A 16,802-nucleotide genomic window follows, 5' to 3' on the forward strand; every position below is an offset into this window, starting at 1 on the left:
GCGTTCCGTCGCAACGAGTGCTCGTCGGATCAGCCGATATCAGATGTCCTGAGCTGCAATCAGTCTGCCAAACCAAGCGAATAGCTATGAACGACCTATACTCCCCTGTGGAAGCAGCTCTGCAGCACGACCGTAGAGCAGACGTTGACCAGTTTGCCGCTGTAACGAAGGGGGAAAAGTTGACAGAGCTGACACTATATGCATTTAGCCATGTTTGTTCGCAGAGCTCGAGAAGCCTGACGAGGGGAAGCGGAGTTATGGTCTTCCTCCCATTACCAAGACCCCGAGCGAGAAGACGTAGTTCCAGAACTCAAAGTTCGCGGGAATGCCAGCACCCAGGACACGACAGGGATTCGCATGCACGAAAGCAGTGGTGACGGAATGAGGCCGCGATTTCTTGTTGAAAGCGTTCAATTGATAGCCTAGCTGAGCATTGCGTTGACCGGAATGTGCAAGATCAACGCAGACAAATGCCAGGATTGGCGACTGCCATGGCAGCAACGATAGTCCAGACCATGTCGCCTATTGTCGTGAGGCACTGAGCGTTCTCCACGGCTCCGTGAGAACGACTGAACAACAGGAGCGCTTAAGTCCGTCGATCCGAGTTTACTAAGCAGGGTGTGGGTGGAGCAGTACTGCTCGCATGGTATTCCCATCAAATCCATCCGTAGATCGAATATAGAACGCCGCAGAATCACGGCCACTGGGCAGGACCCAAAGGACCTCCGCCACGTCAACATCGATCACTCCCAGTAAACAGCAAACATGAGTACGACAGCAGAATTCCACGTAGCCATCGTCGGAGGCGGGCTAGGCGGTATCTGTCTCGGTCTCGCCTTACAGCATCGCAATATCCCCTTCACGATCTATGAATCTCGTGCTGAATTCAGTGAGATTGGAGCCGGAATAGTCATGGCCGCTCACGCCGTCCGGGCTCTCCAGCTCTGCGAACCGTCGTTGGCTGAGAAGTTTCATGCCTTGGTTGGAAACAACGATGCAGCTCCAGCAAGCCTATCAGTCCGGAACGAGCTGCGTTATGGAGTCTCGCGGCATCGACACGAGGACAGCGAGGTGATTCACCAAGTTGTAAGGTCTCGCACAGGGGCCAGAACCGTGCATAGGAATGAGTTGATGACCATGCTGGCGAAAGATTCGGAAGCAGGATGTGCGCAATTCAACAAACGACTGACAAGTTACGAGCACAAAGATGGTCGTGTGGAGCTGAAATTTGCCGATGGCACAGCAGCGTCGGCCAACCTGCTGGTGGCGATGGACGGGATCCACTCGAGCGTGCGAACTTGCATGTTTGGCGCGCAGAGTCCTCTGAGCAAACCCATTTACAGCGAGTGCCTCGCCTATCGAGCCGTAATTTCCATGGACAGATACATCGAGGCTTTTGGCGTGCCAGTCACACACTCCACGATCCGTCTCGGGCCAAAGAAATTCCTAATCAATTACCCAGTGTCCGGGGGAACACAAGTCAACTGTGTTGCTTTCATGGACAAGTGCGGCTCAGGCGAAGAATGGCCTCATACCGAGTGGATAATTCCGAGCCAGAGAGAACAATTAAGGCGAGACTTTCAAGGTTTCGGCCCAGGCGTGCAGAAGATCTTAGATGCGATGGAACTCACCGATCCCTCAGTCTGGGCTTTACACCAGCACTCCGCTCAGCCCGATAGTTTTGTGGACAATCTGGTGATCCTCATGGGCGACGCAGCGCACAGCATGCTTCCACATCTCGGGGCTGGAGCCAGCCAAGCAATCGAGGATGCATATGTCTTGGCGGAGACGCTTGCAAGCCCTACTTTACGATGGGGTCCAGTGTCCGCAGAACCACTGCACGAAGCACTTACTGCGACGGAACAAGCTCGTAAACCTCGTTTCTCAGAGGTCCAGAGACTCTCGAAAGACAATGGACGCAGATTTCTCGATTTTGTGGACGAAAAGCTAGAGCGACAAGCGTTGCAGGAGTGGCTTGACGAGTACGAGAGGCGTTTCGACTGGCTCTGGGATTATGATGTGGCTGTCGATGCTGTCAAAGCCAGGGAGCTGCTGGAGCAATCGCTGCAGAAGACTGAGGACGTGAACAAGAGTTGATCGTACCATAGTGTTGCCGATGGACGAGTTTACCGCAATTTTTGAGATTCGATGAGATGCGTGGAATGGGCTTTGAAGTCGAAGCTTGAGGCCAGAGTTTGAAGTAATAGTTCCGCATGCTGGTATAAATCGCGAGGCTGCTACGAGCAGGAAATCAAGCACGACGTATGCTGTACAATGGAGGTTGTGAAAGTACGTCGATTCTGAGCACGACGCAAATTCCTCGCTCCAGGCTAGCACATATTGCAATGCGGCTGGAGATCGCCTTGCTTGCTCTTCGCCGTAGCTCCAAGTTGCGGAGAGTGGGCCGGATTCTCGGATTCCGCCGGCCTTTTGTGAATACTGGTACAGAGCCGTCCAGCATTCAGCTGATCCATTCATTCGCTCATGCACATTCGGCCAATGCAAGTGGGTCCATTCACTACGTTGGTGCCTCTGCAGTATTTGAAAGGTCATTCCTCGCGACTGACAACCGCTGCAGCAAACACCGAGCTTCTTCGTGGCCAATTTCCGCAGTTTCGAATGAACATGGCGCAGACACAGAACGCAGACCTATTCTCCAGCATCGGCGAGCAATACGAAGCCGCCTTCGGCCACGACCAAGGTCTTCTGAAGTTCACACAAAAGGTCTTGGAGCACCTGAAACCCAACTCGCACATCCTTGATGTCGGATGCGGTACCGGAAAACCAGTGGCAACGACCGCAGCAGAAGCTGGACACAAGATCACCGGAATCGACCTCTCGGAAGTCATGGTCGAGCTCGCCTCGAAAGCAGTTCCGACCGGTACCTTTGAAGTTGCCGATATGCTCACCTACCAGCCCAAGGACATCAAATTTGATGCTGTCTTCAACATGCTCTCGCTGTTCCTTCTCCGCAGACAGGATGTCGAGTTGATGGCAACCCGCTGGAACTGCTGGCTTCCACTAGGCGGAATTCTGGCAATCGGCACTGGCGCCGCAGAGGATGTCCACCCAGAGAAGCTCGAAGTTCAGTATGATGAGGATGGTGCTTGTGCTCGAAAGATGCCATTCGAGTTTATGGGAAAGCCCATCACGATCGACATGTTCACGAGAGCAGGATGGGAGAAGTTGCTTGTTGACGCAGGTTTCGAGGTCCTGTACACCACGACGGATGTCTTCGTTCCGCCTCCAGAGACGGGGTGCCAGACTGAGCCACACTACTTCATCATGGCGAAGAAGATCAGGGAGCGTGGCGATAGCGAGTGAAGGGCTTTCCAAAGAATGCCAGCAGATTCGTCAAAACAGAGCTGGGGAAATGATAGGAGCGAGAGCAACCGCGCCAATGATCCTGGCTGCCGGATTTTGCGAGCTATGCGGTGTAGACTCAGATTTGATGAATTCACGTCGTGGAATGCTGACTTCATGTTCTTTTCACTGATGCGTCGTTGAGAACCGCCCGCGGGCCGCTACAGCACCGTAGCATATTCATTAGCAGTTGTCAAGACGCGCTTGAATGCTTGCTTGCTGTATGTGATCGTGCCTTTTTTTCAGGACGTCAATGTAGCTTCATCTGCGCTCTGTTGCGTGCGTGTCTGAAGATCGGCTTCAACGGGAGGTCTCGCTGAGAGGCGGCTGTGGCCTGCACTGGGCAAGATCAGAGGACATCGTGTATTCCGGGAGTGAATACTTGGTAGAGAGCGGAGCGGAGTGGGAAGAGGACAGGAGCAGCAGAGTCGGAGCTGGGAGCGGAGGTTGGAGCAAGCACGGAACGGCTCGCGCGGGCACGGCCCGTTCTCCGCCCGCTGCAGTCTGAGATCGAGACGAAGATGCAGATGCACAACTTCATCGACATCAACCAGCGCTGACCACGCCCAGAAACTTCTTTACATTCCTGTCACAGCGAGCTCATATCGCAATTGGAGACCTTATAAGGATTCTGCGGGAGATGTTCCGGCACTGTGACCAGCCCCGCCTTGCGCTGAATATCCCGAGCCCTCGTATGCGCCGAACAACAGAGCGCCGCAGTCCCGGTAGACGCCGATGACATCCCTTGCACGACCGAATCGGTTCTTTTGAAGATGAACCTGAAGCGCAGACGGCCCTGCTCCAGTATCGTTGAATGAGGAAGTCCCCATTGTTGCGAGCACAGCACAACAGCTGCTCGGCTGGCGGCATACCGGACCGCTGCCACCGCTGCCTGCTCGGCGATTTGACGTCAAGGTTCTCCTGGTTCAGCCTTGAAATTCGTGCGTAGACTTTCGACGAGGGCTAGAATAGGGCGCTGTATATACGTCACGCGAGACCGATCTCATGAATGCATGCTATTGACAGGTCGGACTGGAGTAAGCTCACTCACCAGCTCTTGGCAGTTGTGATAGCCACCCTTAGCTCTAGGGCTATACGACTAGGCGCATTCGCCGAGATGCAGCAATGCAGCCTTTATCAAAGACCCTCGCGCATCCCCCACAATCCTGCAGATCTGGATTTGCAAGCTTTACTTTTCCCCGTCTGTTTTCATATTTCAATTCCATTCATCACGGGAGCAGGTCTCTCAAAATGCTTTACAATGTCGTCTTCACTGCAGCAGTGACCCTTCTGGGAACCACGGCTTCGGCCGCACCAATTGGAGCAAGTCTCCTGGACCTCAGCGCCCAGTCATTCTCCAAGTCTTTGAACTCGCGTGGAGAGAGCGATGGACCAGTGGTGAGCACAATTGATCACTCGCATTACTTTTCGATCTGCAAAGCTGACGTCTTCAAGGTGGTAGACGCTCTTGACCCGGAGGCCAAAGCGAACTATGAGTTCTTCAAATCCTATTTTGATTCGGTGGGTGACCGGCAAATTGATGCATTTGCTTGCTCGCCCGAAGACTAAAACCTCTGTAGGAAGTGAACAAGCGCGACGCTGATGCGGAAGCTTATGCCGATGCTCTGCGCCTTATCAACCTGGTAAGTGAGCATTGAAGCTACGCAGGCTCAGTATTGTGATCAAGAACTTACGCCCTAGCAGCCTGCCAGTCTAGGTGTCTCCACTGATGAGGATGGCAATCTGATCACCCGTGAGGCCGAGGCTGACCCTTTCTGGGACACAATCAAGAACCTCTTCAGCAACTGGGATGGCTCGCGAAGCGGAAAGCGTGACGCTGCGCCTGAACCTTTCTGGGATACGATTAAGAACTTTTTCAGCAACTGGGACGGATCTCGCAGCGGCAAGCGTGACGCCATGCCTGAGCCAGGATTCTGGGACTCATTTAAGAACTTGTTCAGCAACTGGGATGGATCTCAGAGCGGATAGGGTTACTCCCGAGAGCCTTGAGTAAACCGCGCCGCTTCGAGAATGGTCTGACGAAGATACGACATCTGTACGCATTTGGAGACTATCGGCTGGTACGATATCTTACGAAACTTTGAAATGAAGCATCTTTACGACACTAGTGAGCTCCCATTTTGCATGCAACAACATCACCCCATGAGTCGCTGCTTCTCGCTGTACTGATTTTGATAGATCGACCGCTTGATTGAACAACGAGCGACGGTAATTTGGACGTGTATTCGCCGACGGCGGATATTACGCGTCAGCCGAAGCCTTTCCGTGATAGGAAGCCACTGCTGACGAGTCGGACTTCACTAGCGTCGACGCCACCCTATTGTATAGCGCCAAGGTGATGAATACATACGCCACGACTTCTTCAGATCTCAATTACAATGCTTGTTTCCGGCTTCAAGGCTTTTCCACAATGCTTGACCACTGCGATCGTTGACATTGACTTCTTGACAGCACCGCATCGAGGTCGCACGTTCGGCTTGGTCCCAAGGTCACGACATCGACGGCGACAATTATCCCGATCCTTTCATCGACATGAGACTACTCTGCGGCGTCAGCGATGTTCAACGACACGCAGTCAACGGACTGGAGCAATGCTGTGCTGAGAGTGCCCAGTTGAAAGAAGCGAAAACTTCCATAGGCTGTTTTCATTACTGCCACACGCATCTGACCCAAGTTCAATTCAGCTCCTGCGTCCAAGAATTCCTGACCTTCGATGATGCTTTTGCTGTGCATTGCACTTCGGGAAGCGATCCCAAAGACTTCCTGTTGGTGCATCGATCTGGGACGGGACTGGGCTTCATGTATGCATTCGGACTCTTGCTGCTATTTATTATCATCTTCACGAGATGGCAAGGCAGCTTCTCCCGGGCAGAAGTGCGCGAAGGGGTGACTTACTTCAAGCAACGATTAAATCTCGGCGACAAAGAATCTCGTGCTGCACGCTGTTCAGGCAGGGGAGGATTGGCGTTTCAAAGTAGCGGGCAGGCGAGAATGGAGCAGGAGGATGTTTGACCGGGGCGAAGAATCGAACGGATGACGACTGCTACGCTTTTACGGAGAGTTACACAACTGCGTGCATGAAGACTTTACTCGCACGAAAGCAGATCGTCACCACTGGAGTGGGAGTCGCGCCCATGCGTGGGCTGACAACACAACCCAGCGGCGGAAGTGGACGAGTTGTCTCGAGGTCTGTACAGAGAGGGTTTTGAGGATACAAGCCTGGTCTGATAAACATCGGTCGTTATTGCTCGGCAGAGCGAGATCGAACGTTTAATTTTTGTCGCTGTCGGTCTCTGGATCCGGAACGGATGGAAAGTGTTGCGAACACCCCCATCCGATTGCCACGCGTCCTCCTGCTAAGTTCTATGCAGCCACATTCCCGTGGCCCAGGACTTTAATGATGCTCAGGGACTTGTACACTAATCTGGGAGTCACTGGTGATGGCAAACGGCGGCCAGCAACAATAGGTCCTCGGCATTATTGTTTTCTACTCAGGCTTCACACCAGTAAAGAAACCTGCCTTGTGCAGGTATTCAACGTTCGCCCGAACAGCCGCCTCGACATCCTTCGAATCGGACTCTGCACCAACGTCCTTGGCGCGGCATCGTCGCCTTGTGAGCAATCCGCGTCCAGACTCCAGGGAGTCTGCAAGCGGCCAAAGCAAGTGGTCGCTCGTATCCTCCATGTCGAACTTCACCTTTTGGAGCCACACATCTCCAGTCTCCTCCATGAGCGGGATTGCAAGCACTTCAGAGACAATACTCCAGAATTTACCGACGCTCAATCCATCCAGGACGTTCAAAGTCGTGCTTGAAGAAGAATTGAAGTCGAGTAAAGTCAAGACGACAATCCGCTCAGCAACAGCATCAGATTGCGCGACAAAAAGCCACTGGTCACGTTCGTCGGCGTTGAATGCACCGATTCGTGCAGTGGCCCACACAATCCGCCACAGGTAATCATCTTGATTCGCGAGACCATGCTGCCGGCCACCGATCAAGTATGCAGGACAGACGACGCTGATCGACTTGTCCGGAAGCGCGGATCGGACGTTGTGCACTAGTCGTTCTGCTACAAATTTTGTCTGGGCATAACCGTTGTCTTTGGCGGCGTCGGTATACAAGGCTTCGAGGTCTTTCTCGGCGTCTTGTGCAGGGTTGGGATATCGACCTCCCGATACAAACACAAATCGCTCCAAGTGGTGACACGTTCTGACCAGCTTCAGCAGCTCCTCAGTGGAGTGCACGTTGGGTGCTTCGAGGTCGCTGTAGCTTTTCGTCCAGTTCACGACAGCACCACAATGGATGATTGTGTCAATGCGAGGGCCGCCAGCATCAATCTTGTCGCCTTCTCCAGATAGTCTCATCCAGTCGGCATCGGAAAGTCCCAGTCTAGGCTTTGATAAGTCTCCGGGCCAAGTATTAAGCTTTATTTGATGAGATGATTCTGCATGTGCAGCAGTCAAGGCCAAACGAACCCGCTCCAGCGCCAGCTCTCGTCTAGAAGTCCGCACTAGTACTGTCATGGATGCAATGCTGCTCGATGACAAAAGCTGGCACAGGATCTGTACGCCCAGATATCCAGTCGCTCCGGTCAGGAACACATGCCGCGGACGAGTTGGTTGGACCACACTGGGGTTCAGCACTGTTTCAGTATGCCTTGCGACTCGTACTTTTAGAAATTCAATCTTCGTATCGACATCATTGCCAGCCATATCTGTAATCAAATCTTGCTTTTCGATTTCGAGAAGCACTGCGAGCTGCCTTACCGTCATGCCAGGTTGGCTGAGGGTCTCGAACAGGATCTTACAACCGAACTGCTTCCGGATCAAAGCAACAAGCCTCATAGTTTGCGCTGAGTTGATTCCGATGTCAGTCAAGCGATTATCATGCCCACTGATGGATTTCCAAATCGTCGACCCTGCTGCAGAGATGATGTCTGCAATCAAATTCGACACCTTCATGGCTGACTTCTCGGATGGCAAAAGGCGTGTGCCACTGAGAGCAGTAGAGACGTGCATGAAGCCCGGCACCGAGCCTGCTGAGACTTCATTATCGGAAAGGCATTTTTTGAGACGGGTCCGATCGATTTTCATGGTGGGCGTGAATGGCATAGTCTCAACCACGATCAATACACTTGGGAGCATGAAAGATGGTATGAGATTCTGCAAGTACTCCGTGACAGCCGGCAAACTCAAAGTCAAGGCGGTCTTGTTGGCAGCACGAGCATGTCGACTCGCCAGAGAGGTCGCACACGTTGATTGTGTGATAGCGACCAGTCGGTTCGCATATGGCCCGTCAGCAGGGTAGATGACAGCACAGTGGCTGACATCGGGATGCCGGGAAAGTTGGCTTTCGATATCTCCCAGTTCAACCTTCTGACCTATCGCAAGAAATCAGATCAACAATCAATAGAGCCTGTGTGAAGCTGATACTCACCATTGACTTTGACCTGAAAGTCTTTTCGCCCGACGAATTGCAGGGAACCATCTGACATCTGGCGGAAAAGATCACCCATCCGGTATGCACGCGAAGTCCATGGTGTGTGAGGTTTCTCGATCAACCCCTGCGAGATCCATGCTTGAGGCACCGGCAAAAACACTTCTGCCGTCTTTACAGGGGCGTTGAGATATCCTCTGGCCATTGTAGGCCCGGAGATAACCAGGTCTCCCACAGCCCCTACAGGTAAAATGACTGCTGGATCGTCTGGGTCTACAATGCAGGCCAAGCAGCTCGGCAGGCGATGTCCTACGTTCAGAATATCAGTCTCATCAGAGACGTCTCGAGCGTGAGTGACATCGACTTCGGCAGATCCATAATTGATCCCGACTCGTGACGACTTCCGCCACTTGCGCAACGTCGATTCCTTGATCGCATCTCCTCCCAACGTGACATATTTGAGACTCGGAACAGTCGCGGGATCCAACAATTCGGCCACGGCAGGAGTCAATAACGCCCAATTGGCTTGCGACTTCTCGACGAATGCTGCAAGACCATTCTTTCGGTCGGTCTCAGATGGAACGCAAACGCAACCACCCACCAAGAGCGTCGTGAAGAAGTCTGCGATATTCGAGTCAGTAATTAGATAGGATAATGCTGTGTACTGAATACCTTACCCAGCATTGGACAGGCACCCAAGTAGCCACCACAATCTCGAACAAGCGGATTATAAGCCCTGTGAGGTAACAGCTGTTCTGCGACTGCCCATACGCGGCCGGATATACGATGGCGATGAGTTGGGTGATTAAGGCAACAGCAGCAAAAACCCAATACAGCGTGTGCAGCATTATCAGCGGGTCTGACATCCTCTTCCATAGGCTTCGGCGCTTCTCCTCAGATCGTTCGTTCAGAGGCGATTGAAAAGTACCAGAAATTGTAAAATCGATCTCCTCTAGGTTGCACCATAGCGATTGACAATAGGCACAGACAATGTATGGCGTTATCCACAAACGATTGTTGGAGAGATTGAAGATGTTTCTCACACCGACGTGGCCGAAGTTCAAGCGTTTCCAGGCCTTTGTCGTGAGCCACATCGCCAAGTATGAAAATTTCAGTAATCTCAGCATATTGTGTGACATGTTCGACCTGGGCACGAGGGGAGGCCTCGCGAGCGGTAGTCCAAGCGGCAGAGCGACCATAGGCACGATGAGTGCAATCCAGGCATATGTCTTGATGGACTGCATAATTCCGTGGAGCCTCTGGACCACAGTGATCTGCGAGTGTGTGAAGTGTGGCAAAAAGAAGTAGAAGCGATGGGCGCTAAGCAGGTTGCCCGCGGTCTGCGGCGTTGTAAGCAGGTAGAACCATGTAGATACATAAGAGAATTTCTTACCCAGCGCATCCGCTGCGAAACATAGGCATGAAACGACTCACAAGTGACACCAAATTGTAGCTCGTCCTCGATGAACGCCGTCTGCCAGCCCGCCTGATTGAGTAGATATGAGCATAGGATGTCCTCTCCGATATTGACGAGTGGCCAGCCCCCAATGCTCTCCAATGCTGCACGCCGCATCACGTAACCTGAACCGTGGCACATACTGCATCCAATGCGGTCTCGTGCTGGCTCCAAGACTTGTTGCAGGACACTCGCGTCCTGGGCGAGGATGTCCTTGTCTGGTACGTTGTAGAAAGATTGTGGAGGGCTCACGACGGCTAGATCGGCAGATAGTATGAGGTGAGGGACCACCCGTGAAAGCCAGTCAGACTCCACGATCATGTCGACATCGAGTCCTGCAATGAATTCAGAGCCGCCATAATCCTCCTTACTTGTTCTGATGCCGAAGTCGAGGTTGCCCGCCTTGTGATAGTGACGTGTAGCCAAATCCTTCTGTCGGGCCAAATAGACGACGGGTTGCGCGCTGAGCTTGTTGGATATGCTTCTGTTGAAATTTTCCACTTCCAGCTTGAGCTTGGGATCATTAGCATCATCCAGCACGAAGACCCTATAGCATTTCGCAGGATAATCTTGTGCGACTGCGCCTGCCAGCGTACTCATCACAGTCGCAGGACTCTCGCCGCAGGTGCTATTCAGTCGTCAGCAGGCACGAGCCAGCTTTGATTTGACAAGCCATAGCATACGTGATGAAGACATGTACGAGAGGCGCATCTGTGCCATCCAGACGGTACTGTGCTCTCGGAGCATCTCGACTGCCCGGTAGTATGGAAAGACTGAGCTCGATGACCTGGAATAATTCTGGACCGGCCATAATCGCCTCGCATGCCAAGAAAAGCCAGGTAACCCATTCTCCGCGTGAATGTAGATCTGCATCAGCTCGAAGAGGATCGTAGAGTCGAAGACCGTAGTGCACAAGCCAGCTGAAGCAAACAAGTGCGTGCACAATCCTGGCGTAAGCGGAACCTGAGTGAATGGCGACTTTCGGTACTGGAGCTGCGGTTCTTCGAATCTTGTACTTTCCAACCGACCTCAACTCCTCGCAAGCAGATTCTGGTTCAATAGCCTCCTCTTGTTTCATGAACAGCTTCATGATGGTCTAAGCATGGCCACTTCGCTGTGTGTGGAATCGGACGTCTCAAAAATGCCAACCGACCATCATCAAAATCTGCACCATTCTGCATGAATGCCAGGCTTTTGGGCAGATTTCGAGTCCGCAGTCTTACACCCGCAGAGACCATGGAGCTTCGATTGCCCGTGTGGTACCGCAAATGCTCGCAACAGATCTTGGGCATCCTTGAACACGACAGTGCAGCTCATGATGGCGGAGATGGCGGTGTGTAGGAAAGGGCCCGATGCTACGATGCACTTACCAGGGTACTTTCCAATTGTTCGTCGTCAGTGTGAGATTTACAGCTAATGAATCCTACCGGAACTCCGTTGGGTCTCCGCCCGGAAACATCCGAGGTCGACAACATGGCAAATACATTCTCCATTCTAAGCTTCTACTCCGCACGATGCGAGACTGGAAACACGTGCGTGTCCCACATTGTCACAAGAAGAAGAGTTTAGCGCTGCACGCACTTAAGCGAGCGAGAATGATGGCACGATAGCGTGCGTTGTTAGGCGTGCCTAGAGTTCCAACTTCTGCACGCAAGAGCACTGATCGAGCTTTATCGACCTGTCAGCGTTCACGAGAACGATAGAATGGTAGATGCGCAGTCATTCGGCCTCGATCAGCGGGAGCCACCAGTACCGCACTGTTGTCGTAGCTCTGTGATGAGATCTGTTCGAGTTGACCGCCACCCTAGGGCAGTGCGAACAGTGTATGTTGGAGATTCCAGGCTCAGGATCGATTTGAACAAATTTATTGCATTGTTGCGGGACATTACCTCACCTTCGACACGAGATGGCTCTGACAGGACTCATTCTGTCAGTCGTAAGCTTCGTGGCACTTTACAAGTTTCTCTTATATCCGCTGTTACTCAGCCCACTTGCACGAATACCGGCAGTACACCCTCTGGCCAAGATCTCAGGGCTATACATGCTATGGGTACGATATTGGGACTGTGAGAATGCAATCGTTTTCGCTGCCCACAACAAACATGGCGGAGTTGTACGTCTAGGACCGAACGAACTGTCGATCAATTGCATTGAGGATGGCGTCAAAACAGTCTATGGGAGGAACTTTGACAGGCACGACTTTTACCGCGTATATGAAGATTGCGGACGGCAGAATCTATCCTCGAGCCTCGATGCTTTCTCTCACACGATTCGGAAGAAAAGGATCACTCATGTGTATTCGAAGTCCTATCTGCACTCATCGCCAGCAGTGGTAGCCCTTATCGACCGAGTCGTCCGACAACGATTTCTCACCTTGATCACCGCTTGTGCTCGGGAGGAGAAGGCATTTGATACAATGAAGATTCTTTCCGCGTTGGCATTGGATATGGTGCTTGGATACACATTTGGCGTAGGAAACGCCACAAACTTCTTGAACAACAGTACAGAGCACTCGAAATGCATTGAGAGGATCCATACTGGCAGACCTTACCCAATGATGTTCTGGTTACACGAGTTTCCAAGGACAGTCGACTTCCTGGAACGAGTCGGTATTCTTTCCAAGGAGCGATACCAGAGCCTGGAAGCCTTACATGTGTTTTGCATCCAGATGTGCCATCGTGCTGAAGCTGCGTTAGTCGACGCTCATGCAACGGCCACAGCAGAGGATGTCCCAACAGTATATCAACAGTTCAAGAGATCCTTAGATAAGGAAGGCATAAGCACCCTGCCATCCCTGAGAGCATCTTCTAGGCTTCGCGATAGTGGAACAATCTCGTGCTCACCGCAGCAACTGGAAATTGCGGCAGAAGTGGGCGATCAAATTCACGCCTCGGACGAGACTCTCTCCATCACATTGACCTATGCCATTTGGGAACTGTCCCGAAACACGGGAACGCAAGACAGACTCCGGCATGAATGTCGACTACTAGGAAACAACGTGCATGTCAGCTCCGCGACTCCACTTCCAACAGCCAACGAGATTGATCGGCTACCATTGCTGCATGCCATCATGATGGAAACAATGCGAGTCCAACCCATCGTAGCAGGTGGACAAGCCCGTGTGACACCGTTCGGCAAGACGAGCACACTTGGGGAGTATGACAACATACCCGGAGGCTGCAGAGCGCAGTCATACGCTCGGTTTCTGCATCTCAATCACGAAGTCTTCCCTGAGCCTTTGGCCTGGTATCCTGAGCGGTGGCTGGAAAAGCTCGACCCGAACGTTCCAGACCAAAAGATGAGATGGTTCTGGGCGTTCAGTTCAGGCGGGCGAATGTGTCTCGGAAGCCACTTTGCGCAGCTTGGTTAGTGTATTCTTTGTATCTTGGAGACTTCTATGCTAATAATTATCACAGTGATGAAGTATGTACTGTTGCTGATATACTCAAACTTCGAGACATTCGTGGTAGATGACAATGGAATTGAGCATATGGAGGGTTACGTGGGCGGCCCTAAGTCCGGCCGTCTTATGGTTGGTGTTCGTAGAGCGGCATGGCCATCCGAAGGATGAAGGACTTTGGCAAATGCTACTGTCAGCCCCATATATTCGATCACTTGTTTTGTATTTTGTGAATTGCCCAAGTTTTCATCAGCTCGGATGATCTCTTGCGGCAGCGCGAATGATCATCTGCCAAAGTTCGATGTCCTTTGCAGCATCTTCCGCAGATGTCTTAGGAGCCTTATCCTCCGTGACCATCATATACAGCTCATCGAGCTCGAGAATGAAGGGGTCCTCGAATGTCTTGCGGACATTTGTCTCTACTAAGCCGCCGTTGACATTTTCTTTTGTCGTGATAGTGACAGGAAGCCCACGAATGAATGGAGTGTCCCAACTCATCCGCACAAGCTTATCGGCTCCGCAAACTTCTATATGTGCGTCAAAGATTGGGATGTTGTGAAACCCTGATTCGTAGGACGTTGTAAACCCATGGTAGCCAAAGAGTACATTCCAGAAGTCGTTTCCAAGCGCTATTCCAGAGACACCAACTGGCTCACCCAAAATCTCTCGCATGGCGGAGAGATCGTGTGAGCCAAGACCCGCAAGGTTTTGGTATTGTGTGATCCGGTCTACGCTGGCATCGGCTCCGCACTCAACTCTCAGAGCCTGGTGCATGGCCTGCTTCATCATCAATGCTCGCTTCTCTGTTTCTTCTGGTGGATAGTCATGGAAGCGCTGAGGAAGAGTTGATGATTGTTCCACGAAGAGCTCATTGGGCCCAATGATATCTACAAGGGCAGCTGTCAGCCACTGTCAGACATAACTTTTGATGTAGAGCATACCTCGCACTCGTGCGTACTTGATCATGCCCAATTTCTTGATCTCTTCCTGAAATTCAGCAAAGCCTGCCGCATATGATTCATCTCCATCCGTTGACTATCTAGCCACTCACTCAAATACCGCCAGCTACCTCAATCCCTCGTCGCCATTCTACCAGATGCCTCCATTACCTCCATTGCCCCCGAGGCCCCAGTGATAAGACGCCTTCACGTCGACCTTCCTGCACTTATGTGCACCAACAGCCTCATCCGCAGCCTTCTTGGCTCCACAACATCGGTGATAATGTTGTGGTCCATTGTTCCACCTCTCGTCGCTAGGCTCGTCGAACTCATCCAAGAGACTCTGCGGCAGGCGTCCTTCGTCCAAGTAGTCCGTGCGGTCTGAATCCTCCGCAAGGGCTACTTGTAGAGATCGCCACTTGACTTCGTCCTTTCGCTGATCGGAGTGGAGAGGTGGTGGCAAGTCGCTAGCTGCAGGGCTTATGTTTCTCGCCTGCTGACCTGGTAGGACGGGAGGCTGCGGTGGTGCTGTGGTCGGCTGCGAGGATGTGGTAGGGCCAGAAGTACCGCCAGCGGATGCCGTGGTGTCGCTTTGCTGATGGGCGTAGCTCGACGATGTAGCATCGGCGTTGTGATCCGGTGGCTGCTTCGCGATGGGCTTCGCAACAATTGAGGCGACGGAGGCCAGTGGCTGAGTTCGTAGAGGTGCTTTTGAAGATGCACCTCCAAGAGCAGGGAAATTGACCTCCGTCAACTCCGTTTTCGACGACGCAAAGGCTTGCTCGATCGCAGTGGCAGCCTCCTTGATGCATAGGTCGAGATAATGCTTGACGCCTTTCTCGACACGCTGATCATCACGAAGCCCCAGTTCACCAGCGAGCATCTTGTGTGCATTGCTCGTTACTCCGAAGATCTGGAAGGGCATTGCTGTGGCAGCGAACCGCAGGACTTGCCTCAGTGTGGCCTCGAAAGTGGGGGCACCCAGCGTTGTCTGGCCGCTGTGGTCGGCGGAGACATTGCTGGAGTGTTGGTCAAGGCTCTCTGCCAGCCATTCTGCAAAGTGTGTTCGAGCCATACACTCGAAACATGGGCCAGAGTACTGCCGCAGGTGTGGTTCGATGTGGTTCGACATGTGTTGCCGGCAGAGTTGTATATCCAGCAGAGACTCCAGCAACTTCTTCGCCGCAGCAGACTCTTTGCCAAATATACCAGTCAATGCAGTGTTCAGGTCTGCATTGTTGATATCGTAATATGTCGATTCATCGAACCAGTTCCTCGTCAGCTTCGCGTCAGGAGCAATATATCGCGTGGCGATGAAATAAAGCTTCTTCGATCGGACTTTCTGTGCCAGCTTGATGAACTTCACTGGCGTTTGGGCGACACACTGGCCAAGAAGAGGAGACTCGAGTAGCAGGCCAATCAGTACATCGGCGACCTTTTCTAAGCAGCCAAGAGCTTCAGCGCGCGCGCAGGTCTCCATAGCTGATGTGCTAATAGAGTGTAGCCGAGCGACAGGAGTATCCCTCGAAGCATATGGCTCGAGGTCGTCGAGCGAGACCGGGATCTTGTACAGTATCTTCAGGATGGTAATATACTGCCGCTTGGCGTACAAATTCTGATTGCGCGCGGTTTGACCCTTGAAAGTACTGTCGTCTCGAGCATCCGACCAGCCTTCTGGTGCGAGACTCGAGTCGTGAAAGCGGTGGCACATTGCGTCTGTGCTGAGTACGCTCCAGGTCGTCAGTGGCTCGAGTGTGCAAGTGCCGTATTTGAACGCTACGGCGAAGACTCGAATGCCTTCGAAGCTTATTGGTGCGCCGAGGACATCGAAGTTTGGGCACTCAGCTGCGAGCAGGCTGCTGTGTACATGTGCGTGCTCTGTAGGTGCTTCGCCGAACTGTACGAGAACGTCCGCGTCCGTGAAGTGGAGGCCGTTGAGGAGAGCGTCGATTCGGTTGAAAGCAGCCATTTCGTCTGTGTTGTCGGCGTGGCTGGTTGATGAAGCAATGACTTGAGCGTATGTGAGCGGCGGCTTTGGTGGAAGCGGAGCTAATAGTCGTTGAGTCGGAAGTGCTGAAGTCGAAAGTGGTGGAGTCGCTGGTGGTGTGTACATGTTGAAGAAGGGCAGCCGCCGCTGGGCTTTAGATCTCGAAACGCTGTGACCAACAAGTGAACGAGACGTGCCGGCT

The 16,802-nt window shown here is 52.5% G+C and overlaps 7 protein-coding genes across 7 annotated transcripts; 4 read left to right on the plus strand and 3 right to left on the minus strand.

Moving 5' to 3' along the window:
- Positions 1–765: 765 nt before the first annotated feature.
- On the plus strand, positions 766–2,097 carry RHO25_012331 (uncharacterized protein; the record flags this gene model as incomplete). Its single annotated transcript, XM_023604918.2, has 1 exon — positions 766–2,097. One exon carries the CDS (start codon positions 766–768, stop codon positions 2,095–2,097), a length of 1,332 nt encoding a protein of 443 aa, XP_023448404.1.
- Positions 2,098–2,619: 522 nt separating this feature from the next.
- Positions 2,620–3,324, plus strand: RHO25_012332 (uncharacterized protein; the record flags this gene model as incomplete). Its single annotated transcript, XM_023604919.2, has 1 exon — positions 2,620–3,324. The coding sequence occupies one exon, from the start codon at positions 2,620–2,622 to the stop codon at positions 3,322–3,324; it is 705 nt and encodes a 234-aa protein (XP_023448426.2).
- A 1,290-nt stretch (positions 3,325–4,614) lies between these two features.
- On the plus strand, positions 4,615–5,352 carry RHO25_012333 (uncharacterized protein; the record flags this gene model as incomplete). Its single annotated transcript, XM_023604920.2, has 4 exons — positions 4,615–4,761; positions 4,819–4,884; positions 4,944–5,006; positions 5,068–5,352. The coding sequence occupies 4 exons, from the start codon at positions 4,615–4,617 to the stop codon at positions 5,350–5,352; spliced, it is 561 nt and encodes a 186-aa protein (XP_023448407.1).
- Positions 5,353–6,871: 1,519 nt separating this feature from the next.
- On the minus strand, positions 6,872–11,365 carry RHO25_012334 (uncharacterized protein; the record flags this gene model as incomplete). Its single annotated transcript, XM_023604921.1, has 5 exons — positions 6,872–8,763; positions 8,820–9,440; positions 9,748–10,159; positions 10,213–10,903; positions 10,959–11,365. 5 exons carry the CDS (start codon positions 11,363–11,365, stop codon positions 6,872–6,874), a joined length of 4,023 nt encoding a protein of 1,340 aa, XP_023448427.1.
- An 816-nt stretch (positions 11,366–12,181) lies between these two features.
- Positions 12,182–13,645, plus strand: RHO25_012335 (uncharacterized protein; the record flags this gene model as incomplete). Its single annotated transcript, XM_065603524.1, has 1 exon — positions 12,182–13,645. One exon carries the CDS (start codon positions 12,182–12,184, stop codon positions 13,643–13,645), a length of 1,464 nt encoding a protein of 487 aa, XP_065459596.1.
- A 279-nt stretch (positions 13,646–13,924) lies between these two features.
- RHO25_012336 (uncharacterized protein) lies at positions 13,925–14,641 on the minus strand (the record flags this gene model as incomplete). The annotated part of the gene is made up of 2 exons (XM_023604922.2): positions 13,925–14,562; positions 14,617–14,641. The coding sequence occupies 2 exons, from the start codon at positions 14,639–14,641 to the stop codon at positions 13,925–13,927; spliced, it is 663 nt and encodes a 220-aa protein (XP_023448430.2).
- A 123-nt stretch (positions 14,642–14,764) lies between these two features.
- RHO25_012337 (uncharacterized protein) lies at positions 14,765–16,726 on the minus strand (the record flags this gene model as incomplete). Its single annotated transcript, XM_065603525.1, has 1 exon — positions 14,765–16,726. The coding sequence occupies one exon, from the start codon at positions 16,724–16,726 to the stop codon at positions 14,765–14,767; it is 1,962 nt and encodes a 653-aa protein (XP_065459597.1).
- Between the last annotated feature and the right edge of the window lie 76 nt (positions 16,727–16,802).

Source organism: Cercospora beticola, chromosome 9, assembly GCF_033473495.1.
Source record: "Cercospora beticola chromosome 9, complete sequence".
In the NCBI taxonomy this organism is placed as follows: Eukaryota; Fungi; Ascomycota; class Dothideomycetes; order Mycosphaerellales; family Mycosphaerellaceae; genus Cercospora; species Cercospora beticola.